At 39.1% G+C, this 11,745-nt stretch overlaps 1 protein-coding gene across 1 annotated transcript; it reads right to left on the reverse strand.

The window, feature by feature from the left end:
- Positions 1-1,308: 1,308 nt before the first annotated feature.
- On the reverse strand, positions 1,309-11,711 carry LOC111863054 (serine/threonine-protein kinase RIO2). Its single transcript, XM_023849008.2, has 7 exons — positions 11,426-11,711; positions 10,316-10,457; positions 7,077-7,245; positions 6,022-6,231; positions 4,613-4,804; positions 2,963-3,055; positions 1,309-2,078 (listed from the first exon to the last, which is right to left on the reverse strand). Exons 1-7 carry the CDS (start codon positions 11,489-11,491, stop codon positions 1,436-1,438), a joined length of 1,515 nt encoding a protein of 504 aa, XP_023704776.1. The 5' UTR covers positions 11,492-11,711; the 3' UTR covers positions 1,309-1,435.
- Between the last annotated feature and the right edge of the window lie 34 nt (positions 11,712-11,745).

Genomic DNA, 11,745 nt, shown 5'->3' on the forward strand with positions numbered 1-11,745 from the left:
CACAAACACATATATATTGCCAGATTTATTCTGAATCAAGTATTTTTCTCTTGCAACAGGATGCAGCACATTTCATAACATCACTCTGCAATATCGCCATACTTATCTGAACTACTAGGTGGTTCAAATACGACCAGGACTGATTTTTTTTGTAAATAAGCAGCACTGCGCAGCAGCTGTGAGACCTTGAGAGAGTGAAGCCACAACCTCCACCCTCCCTCCTGTTAGGGTTAGAACCTGTTCAGTCTTGTCTGGAAGTTGCTAGAGTGATGAGTGATCAGAAGGTACCACGGAGCTTGGCACAATGCACTGTGATCAAATTCCTCGTTGGATAAAACGTCCCATCCGCTGAAATTCACCACAGACTCCAACAACAGTATGGGGAAGAGTGTCTCTCACGGACCCGTGTGTTTGAGTGGTGTAAGTGCTTCAGAGGGGGCAGAGAGCGCGTGGAGAATGAACCGCATGATTGTCGGCCACAAACATCTGTCACCAAGCCAAACACTGATTCGTGCAGACGCACTTATTCATGAGAATAGGCGCATCACTATCAAGGAACTTGGAGCAATGCTGTCCATCAGTGTTGGTAGTGTAGAAGACATCATGAAATACCACCTGCACTATCGCAAGGTGAATGCACGGTGGTTACCACACACTTTGACGGATCTGAACAAAATGGTGCACATGCTGTCTCCTACAGCAGTTTGAAGACGAATGTGATATATTTTTGAAGTCTATAGTGACCACCGATGAAACGTAGGTACACTACTTCATTCCCGAGTCCCAGCAATCATCATGTGAGTGGCGGCATACCAGTTCTCCCAAACCCAAGAGAGCTTGGAGGAGCCGTTCAGCAGAAAACGTGATGTCAACGTTCTTCTGGGACTGGCAGGGGGTTATCCATGTAGACTTTGACAGATGCCAGAACAGTCAATGCAGCTTATTACTCAAACCTCCTGGCAACAGATGTGAAGGAAAAGATCCGATCCAAGCGGAAGAGAGGTGGAAAGCGGGTAGCCTTCCTTCAAGACAATGCACGCCCCCATACGGCCAAAACAACAATGGAAACCCTCCGGAAACTGAAATTGAACCTTCTGACACATCCACTGTACAATCCCGATTTGGCATCAAGTGATTTCTACCTGTTCGGAAGGCTCAAATCAGACTTGCAAGGCATGCGGTTTGTGGACAACGACGCTGTCATCCAGAATGTTCAGGAGTGGATACGCTGCCAACCACAAAACTTTTTTGAAAAGGGCATCAGGATGCTTCCAGAACATTGGAAAAAATGTGTTGACTCCGGAGGGGAGTACATTGAAGACTGACATGTGCAAGTAAGTGTTTGGCAATTTTGGTTTAAAAAAAAAAACAGTCCCGGTCATATTCGAACCACCTTGTATTATAGGTACATGTACATAATTTTCATACGTTCTTCTTACTCCCAAGTCCAGATGCCATCACACTGTTTGATGGTATCCATATTCTCCCTTCGTGATCGTGTTACTGCGCTGGCTTCTCCCTTCACTGTAATTCTCTTTTTCTGGGCAGATTTCTCACGTCGCACTAAAGACTTTTTCACCCGGCTACGAATCTCTTCCGGAGCTATGGTGGCTGCTGTGGAGGTGCTGCGTATGCTACATGTATTGCTATACAATCGAACCCTTCCATGTGTACATTCTTCTACACAATTTAATTCACCAGCCAAGCAATGAGAATTTCTTTCCACCTTCACAGTTTCTTCAGCCTGCAACATCTCACTGTTAATAGAATCACCCTTTGTTGCAACCACATCCAGATTCCACCTGTCTGCGCCAGATTCTGAATTAATATTAATACTAGGTTCTTCACAACATTTGTTCTGATCTTCAGAGTGAAATTCATTAGTTAACATATCTTCTACTTTCTTTCTTAAATATTCAACTTCTGAACCTTTAGTTACTGTTTCTAATTCCTTCTCCACTTCCTCACTTCCACTATCGTCATCATCTTTTTCGATTCCCATTTCAATATTCAGATCTCTTTCCATCTGGCATGTGATGCCACTGGCCGATACTTCCACATCCAAATTATCTTCCCTCCTAAAAAGGAAACTACATAATTAAAGACAAAATTAAGTTTTAATAATACAATGTAATTAAAACAAAGCTTATTTTACATACAAGTAAAATTCAGTATAGTAAAATCCTATTATTTTAATATATTAAATAGTGTTAACTACTAAGCTACAATAAAATCTCAGTATTGCATTTGAGAAATAAGTGATTTTCTACCTCAGAGATTTATGAGAGAAATTATGGTTAATAAATAAATTAAAAATGCATCGGTACTAGCAGCACTGTTGCTGCGATTTTTAGTATATCCACCTAATAATTTTGGCCTCATATATTGTTCTCGAGATGGTTCAAGTTCGTATAGCAACAGGCGTGACCAGAGTGGTTTGAACGGCTGTTGTACTGCGATGTGGAAAGCAAATGGAAAAACTACCACATTATCACTTTTCCTGGATAGTCTCTTTCCAAAAACAGAAGATCACATTAAGTGGAGGAACTGTTTTGGAAGAGACTGTGGACCTGTCGTCTGACAGATTACTGATCAATCAATCAATATTGTTCTCGCCACATGATTAATTTCTCTTCAAAACCAATTTCCTCTACAAACACAATACAGGACATATCCATTTCTCCCCCTGCCTTCCTCCAGAAATATGCATAAAAAACAAAACATGAATTACACCAAAAAGAAGCGTATGCAATTTGCTCTTTATATATCTGATGCAGAAGTTCATAATTTCTTACCCACCAAACTGTATGCCAATAATGTCATACATCCATTGTGGAAAGAAAAAAGAAAGAAGAAGAAGAAGAAGAAGAAGAAAAAAGAATAACACCTCTGCTCATGAAAATATCAATAAAAATTCAAACCCATGCCAATAAAATATAAATGTGCTTATAATATTACATACATCACATCACTAAATGTTGGATGTAAGCTGCTTTCATACCCAAATCGCCTCTTGAAGAAATTACGAATGCAATTCACATCTCTATCAAAAAACCTATGGAAAAGATGGAAGCATATTAAAAATAATTCATCAGTCTGCTAAATAAGCCAATGAATATAAAGGTTTTGCATTCCTAATTATTAATTTACAGTCACAGCAGCAACCATGTTACAAGGATCCATGGTCACCAAAGCATGGCATGCCTTCAGGTTGCAGAAGATGAAGACTGCCTCCAGCTGTGTAGCATTAACTGTGAATATATTACATAAACAGTTGTGAAGAGCTGACAAATGGTGATCTCCAAGCTTAGAGAAGTTAGGTGTAGGGTCAATCACCAGCTGTACTAATATAAAACCCACATGGCCTCCGTAGTCTAGGGGTAATGTTCCCACCTCATGACTCAAGTTATGTGGGTTCAAACCTGGCGGAGGTCATGGAATTTTTAAGGGCAGAAAAATTCAGGGAACAGGTCCTCCGGGAGGGACTTTAAGCCGTGGGTCCCATGTCGTAGATTTACGGCATGTAAAAGATCCCCATGTCTCTAGGAGACTTCTGAGTAAAATTAGGCAAAAAGTTTCCCGCCCAAGTAGTTTCCAGTGCCTCCGGTAGATGGGGAAGTTATCGGGTACCAATGCCAGTAGAGGGCCGACCTCACTAGCAGAAAGGGGAGAGTAATCGGGTACCACTGCCAGTAGAGGGCCGACCTCGCTGGCAGAAAGGGGAGATAGCGGGCACCAGTATCGGTAGGGTATGGCGACAGTAGAAATTAGAGGGGGACATACAATAGACTATTAGTCGCAGTGCATGGGGAAACCCACCCACTCTATACTGAATAACTGAATATAAAACCCAGATTATCTGAGCAATTTATCCACACCACAAACAAGCCTGACTCCACTTTCTGATTGATGTGTGGATAATACTGAAAGATCCAAATTAAGAAGAAAATAACTATGACAAAGAAATACCTTACATGTCTGGAGCAGTGTACAGACACAGCTGTTATGTTCGGCTTTGAGAATTCAACACGTTTTGAATATGGTATGTATTCTCTAGAATTGTGTGTGATGTGAAATTTGCATGCTGATGTTACTACAGAGTTCTCCCTCACTTCCTTTCTTTGTCTCCTAATCAACACAAACCACAGTAGCTCTAGCTACAGGTATAATGAAAAAGCATAAGCTGAAGTAGCACATGCACATTTTATGTACACCAATGTACTGCAAGTGTTGCACATCAGTAACAGAATTTGTCACTAAACACTGAATGATATACATCTCACTTTCTTGAGAATATCAAATTGTTTCAGCAACAACCATGGAAGTATTAAAAACATAAGCTGTATGATTGTGGACTCCTGGTACTTAAATAATATTCATGACAAGATCACAGGTTTACGGTATTGGATAATTTCTACTTGGAACGATAAAATAATTTCATATTATAAAATAATCTGACAACACCATCCAGTGTGACTCAGTATATTATAATATTAGTATATAATATATACTGAGTCACACTGCACAGTGTTGTCATATTCATTTTATAATAATTAACTAGTGTGATGGTCCAGAATGAATAAAGTTAAACTTAAAAATAATTTCAACTTACATCTCAGCATTAGGATGTGAAGTAGACATCATTTGTGGAAAATCTATAACAACTGGGTTGCCTTCATTTGTTATCATAAGGTTGAATTCATTAAAATCTCCATGGATCACACCATGATTTCCAAGTCTCACAATCAAATCCATTAATTCATCATAGAGTGACTCTACATCTGCAACTTCATACATCTGACAACTAAGGAGAGAGAATAATCAACAAGTTTACAAAATAATTTATAAACTTTAACTGATTCATCAGCAGAAAGAAATATGTCACAGAGTTGACTGGTTTGACAATTCTCTGTTAATAATTAACAGTTTATATGCTATGACATCCTTCAAGGTGAGCTGTTCAAGCAGGAGAACATTCTGAATTATGTACAGAAGTTTGCATTACAAAGCACTGCTGCTGCAGGTGTCTGCTCTTAACGCAAATTATAGTAAAATCTGTTTTTATGCCAGGTCTCTGCCAATTTGGAAAATCAAGGCAGATTATCAAAAGGCAAAAATTATATACAAAGGTAATTAAAAAGCAAATGCACTTAACATGCAAAACTCTGAGAATATATCAGAATGAACATCTGTCACCAAGAATACACTATATTCAGACAAGTTCAAACATAATTTGAGTTGCTGGTACATTCAGTGTCTTGTGTGTCTGTCTAATATAAACTCACTACTGCCAGCTCCACTTTTGAATCGTATGACTGCCAAGCAACATGCTGTGATTAAATTTTTTGGTCACAATGGAATAAAACTTCTTCCTCATCCATAGCAGTCCACACCTCATCCTACATCGCTATCACCTTTCTGGACTGCTCAAAAGTATTATACAGATGTTGATTTTCAAAATGTGAAAGAGGCAGTGCACACTGGGCCTCAGGAACAAACAAAACTGTTTTTCTCAGATGACATAAGAAGTTACTGGAGAAGTGTAACACTTGTGTGGAGACGTTGGGGTATTATACTGAAAAATTACATTATCTGTTTGTTACGCATTCTTGTGTGTTTCATGAAAAACAAAAATAAATAGCTTTTACTCTTTAAGTTACTGTTGTTATGATGCCAATGTGGAGGCTTTCTACATCTGTCCTATAAAGAGCTAATATACATTAAAGTCATGGTACCAAATTGCTGTGATCAAATTAACAAGGTTAGAAGTTGTGTTAAGATGTAAGTAAAACGCACAGGGGTTTAAGTGTAAACTGAGACAATTTTGTTCAGTATTTTGATTTATGTATTTATTTATTAATTTACTTTTTAAGTCTCATGAAACTGTGTCACAACCAAGATCATCTTTTATTTAGATAAATCCAATATTTTTACAGCTACTGAAAAGTAAACTTTTTGTACCTGCTAACAGAGAACCAGTAATGTACAAATCATAAAGTTCTGCAGAAAACAAACACTTACAGAGGTCTTCCTTCTACAAGTTCCATGATGACACAGTGTCTGTTGAAATCAAGAGGTTTAGGAACAGGAAAGCCATGGTCATGCAAAGCTTTCATGTATGCAAATTCCTTGGTTGCTGAGATACGAGACAGGTACAACCAAGAGACAGCATGCCGGTGCTGATGATAGTCACGTTTCTCTTTCAAATTACGAAAACATGTACGACCAAGCCTATAAAAGGAAAGAAGGAAGGTTAAGGTAATCAAGTAACATATCGCCCACTGCTGTGACGTAGATGAGATGCAACAACCATACAGCCCAATGATTTAAGTCAGATACAGGACTGCAAATCAGTACTAGACTTAAATATAACTAAATAACTAAGGCAGGTTCTGAAGGCAAAGATGAAAATGGTTTTGTATGACTAAGAGCTCTAAGAGCTATTAATCTAAGAGATGGGACAGCACATTTGGTATACTGACTGGTTATGGGCTGGACAGCTGAGGGGTCAGAGTTTGCGTCCTGGTAGGGATAAGAATTTTCTTCTCTCCGTGTTGTCCAGACTGGTTCTGGGGCCAAACCAGTCTCCAATCCAGTGGGTACTGGGGGCTCTTTCCCAGGGGTAAAATGGCTACGGCATGAAGCTTACCACTCACCCCCAACCAGTACCGATGTCAAAAATACACGGATCTATACATCCACTCACCCATTCATCTTCATGGTGCAGTGCCTGATTGACAACTTTACCTAAGAGCCACTGATCTGGGTCCAGAATGGACATATGGAACAGCTGATCCAGTGGACATGGCATGCTGTTAGAGCAGCTGTTTAGCCAGTTGGTGGCATGTATGCACTAACACAAAGTAACTGTGCTGCAAAGCTGACAATGTAGTACAAAGTGCAAAGTATACTTCCACCATTTTTCTTTCTCTCCCCCCCCTCCTGCCCCCAGACGTGTGAAATCACGGAAATAAAGGCATATCCCACACAGGCTTCATATGGAGGGGACAGTTTCAGCAATGATACCCTGGGACTGTAGGCACATTAACACATCCCTGTCACACAGCTTACATTACCTGTGCAGTTTTAAGCAAAGGGGTTGGCCTTCTTCATTGGCGACAATATAAATATTAGACTCCTTTCCAACACCAATTTGGTTGCCAAATGAAGTTACAACATTTCTTGATGTCAAAGTCTTCAGTGCCAAATAGTCATAACCAGCATTAGTTAATCTGTAACCATCATCTAGAACAGAGTTCATTTTAATATAAAACACTATTAAAAATCAAATAAAATGACAATGGGGAATATGGGATGTAGTGCAAGACAGGCATAACAGTGTGGGAAATGCCCACATTCAACCATACGTTACAGTGATAACACAAGTATCATAACTTAGCAACGGCGAGTAAACAGCCATTGCCAGGCAAAGCCTACAAAAATATGGACAGCAACGTGTTTTCTATGCGATCCGACACAATGTTATGTAAGAGGGCAGTAACTTTAAAATGAAGTTGTGTACGTAACATGGGCTTTGTGTGTTGTAAGTAAAATGTGACACTACAAAATTTAAAATGTTACTAGGTTACCAACAGTGTTACAGCAGAATTGTTACCATTACTGAGAAAAAGAATTCTGTGATGTTCAGAGAAAAAAATTGTGAATCTTATTGAAGATATTGTGGCATATAGATCCGCTGCTAGGCAATGGCCATGAAACAAACAATGAGACAAATAGTAAATACACAATGGTACTGAAGGGAAGTCTCAATTCTGAGACAGTAAAATATGGTCACGAGTAAGACTGCGCTGGCAAGGGCCAGCAGCACATACAAAAGACAGACCCGTCCTCTCGTTAGAGAAGGCGCCCCACAGAAACAAGACCGTAACTGTCAAACAATAATAATATCTGGTCATGAGCCCCAAGTGGGGCTCGACACCAAGACTTACTGACTGACTGACCGTCAGTCGCAATGTGACTTTGACTTTGACATATAAAGAAAAAAAAATGTGGTCATGAGCCCCGGTCGGGGCTCGACACCAAGACAGACAGACTGACTGACCGTCAGTCGTAATGTGACTTTGACTTTATTAAGAAGAGATGTGGCGTGGGTGTTGGAAGCAGTAATATAGTTTGTACTACACCAGCCCTGTCCAACGTGGCGTCCGTGATATATTTTTTGGAGCCCTCTGTAAGCACATATAATTGAGCTGATTTTTAATATTAATTCAAACTGTAAGACAAGAGACATTTTTGAATGTCTGAGTACTGTTAAATATTTTCACACAATTTCCTTGAAGGATGATACAGTATTAGACATTCCTTGAAAATTTATACCTATTCTTTTTCTCCCTTGCAAACAATACCAGTCTTAATTCTTTTTTCACTAGAGAAACTGTCATCCTCTTAAGATCAGGTAATTTTCCCTAGCGGTATTTTTACTCCCTCAAACAGCCGCAAGTCCCCACTGAATCAGCTTTCATGGATTTCGGATTTATGGTCAGGGTACCACAAAATATTCTGTGATCGGCAGGGCAAACATATTCACCAACAGGAACGTGACTATGGGGCCCAGCTTACTGTAATTTCCCCAATTTCTAAACTCATCGACAATATGAATCAAAGTTACTTTAATCCCAACAAAGCGATGCCACAAACAATAAGAATTTATTAGAGGGCTGTACACTAATGGAAACTGGTAGTAGCTACATTTCCAAGTTCGCTTTCTTCAGCCAGACATTCAGTATTACCTGCAAGTTTGTGACGACCATAGTTCAGTTATTATGTGTCTTGTGTTGTGACAAGTAGTACATTCAAAAAGTTACACAGTTATCAGTGTATTTTAGTTATTGTACTTCAAATTATTGAGCAAATAAGCAGTACTATTTTATATAGCTATTCTTAATATGACTAAAAGACAAAGAAGTTATAGTTTTAACAGTGAACGGGAGGAGCAGTATTGTTTTATTGAGTACAGGGGAAAATCTGTGTGTTTATTGTGTAATAGTAGCGGGTCTGTTCCTAAAAAAGTAATGTAGAGCTGTTCGTCAGTGTATACTGTGCAACTACGAGGGTAAGTCAATAAGTAAGTTACAAGTGGATATAGAACTTATACAAATAAGAGTACTGATTTGAAAAATGTTTTTATTTCTCAACATAATCTCCCTGTACAGTGAGGCACTTGTCCCATTGTTTCACAAGCCCCTGAAAACCAGCAAGACTCATCACCTATGACAATTTGGGCTAGCATATCATGTCCTTCATTGTGGTAATGATTGAGATGCTGTATTGCCAGATTCATTCTTTGCATTTTGTGTTGTGGGGTCAGCATGCATGGCACCCATCATGCACAGACTTTGTGACAACCTAACCTGTCATGCGACTTCCATTTGTTTGGCCCTCTTAAACATCATCTTTTGGCTGATTATTTTCCCGATGATGAAGCTGGAGAAAGGGAAGTCAACGCCTGGTTCTGACAGCAGCCCAAAGAATTTTATGCAGCTGGTTTTCAGGGGCTTGTGAAACAATGGGACAAGTGCCCCAATGTACAGGGAGATTATTGTTGAGAAAAAGAAGCATTTTTCAAATCAGTACTCTTATTTGTTTACGTTCTATATTCATTTGTAACTTACCTATTGACTTACGTACGTATAATAAATATTATAGAACAGTTGAGCAAGTGGTTGTCTCTTCATATATCGACATATCACATTGGTGACCCCGATGTGATTTGAACAAGAAAGGGAGCATTCTCATAAAAGTAAATCATAAGTACATGCCATATATTTTCATATTTTAATTTTCTGTGTTGGAGAAGAATGTACATCTGTAACAGTGCTGACCAAGGTTGTTAAAGGGCTGTACAGCCAAGAAGTAACAAACTTTCTGTGTAACTGTATAAAAGTTTTTACACTGCTACATGGATGATAATTTTGATTCAGCTTACTTTCAATAGTGTCAGGTATAAAATAATCAAAACACAATGTATGTAACAAAAGGAAACCAAATAACATGGTTTTGTGACCAGAAAGTATTAAACTTCAGCTTCTGTGAACTCATAAAACAACATTAATTTGTCCCCAAGACATAGTTAATGCATAGTTATATGAGATCAGCTTTATTCTAATAGTAAAATTTAGCACCCAATTACTTTGCATCCAGATTTGCATACAACTAAACAGTGCTTCAAAAAATAAGACAACTATTACACATAACAGTGTCAATAATTGTTATGGAAATGCATTTTTTGAACTCTTAAAAGATAAATCAAAATGAATATACTGCATAACAAGACTGTAAACTATCTGGTACTTACAATGTTTCCCACGTTCGTATGAGAGGAGTCTATGCTTACATAATTCTTTTAGGAGTTTATGAACACCACCATGTTGAAGGTTTGCTATAGATGCGGCAAGAGATCCTGGCACAAGTTCATGGTTTTTCATGCCCATTTCAATCTAAAATAACCCAAGTTTGTAAATATGAATGGCATTGAATACAACACCTTGCAAAAAAATGCACGTATTTGTACATTTCAGTTCTTTTAGAGTAAATGCTACAACAACCCCGAACCTGTAACTTTCGAAATTCCTTGAAACACTGCAGGGCAACTGTTTCAATGACACTGAAATCCTCTAACTTAAATCCGTTTGTAAACAAGTTGGAATTACAGTACGATTTTACAGTATTGTGGTCAACTGTTCATATGTCTTTTTAAATACGTTTTGCTCGTAATGTGTGCGCTTGGCTAGAAAAAAAGGCATGGATGCAGTCCATACATCTCTTTTTTTAGTTTAAATGAAAAATAGTCATACGGTTGCATTAAGTGGGGGGTTAGATTCTTACTTGGTCACAATGATTCGTTTACGTCTGAGATGTGAGTTAAAGGTAAAGCTATCCCTGTAACAGGCCGTGAAGGCCCATAGGGTTGTGACAGGTTGAGGCTCCCACATTTAGAAAATCGGCTCACAGATGGCGGTAAGGTTGTCAGCCTCACGCACCGGCCGTCCTTCCCCCCCCCCCGATTTCTGTTAGAGGCTGAGTCGGATCCAAGGCCATTGTGAGGCTTGAAGGATTAGGTAAACTGAAAAATCCGATGATCTGATCTGGAATCGAAACCGCAGATATCTGGGTTGTAGTACAGTACCTCAACCAACTACGCTACCGCGTACCTGAGATGCGAGTTACAATGATAATGTGGACAATATGCATGAATTTGGGGTTAGGTTCTTACTTGGTTACAATGATTCGTTCACGTCTGAGATGCGAGTTATAATGCCAATGTGGGCAGTATGCTTCTACACACTAACATTCGTCGTATGGTTGCTGATTTACGAACAATTTGCTTCTACACACTAACATCTGCCATATGGTTGCTGATTTACGAACAATTTACATAAGAACTATGAACTCTACTTATACCTACTGCTGTCAAAACTCTGAAATCCTCCTTGGTTAAATAACGCAAAATTGTAACATTCAATTTCCCCATATTTACAGCGCTTTCTGTACAATTACTAAATTAGACGTCGATGAAAACTAAACAACTCGGGAACTTCAGTACCGCATACCACCGGCCTAAATACACCTCATACAACTCACAACCTCACAGATCGCACATTTCTTCACTGATATCGATCCAATGAAAACGGCAGCGATGGCAGCTGTTGGCAGCTGTAATGGCTGTAATGCTGTAGTGACCGGTCATGACGTCATGGCTGCCATTTTGCCCTTCAGTAACATTGA

The sequence above is a fragment of the Cryptotermes secundus genome, unplaced genomic scaffold (assembly GCF_002891405.2).
Source record: "Cryptotermes secundus unplaced genomic scaffold, Csec_1.0 scaffold1525, whole genome shotgun sequence".
Classification (NCBI taxonomy): Eukaryota; Metazoa; Arthropoda; class Insecta; order Blattodea; family Kalotermitidae; genus Cryptotermes; species Cryptotermes secundus.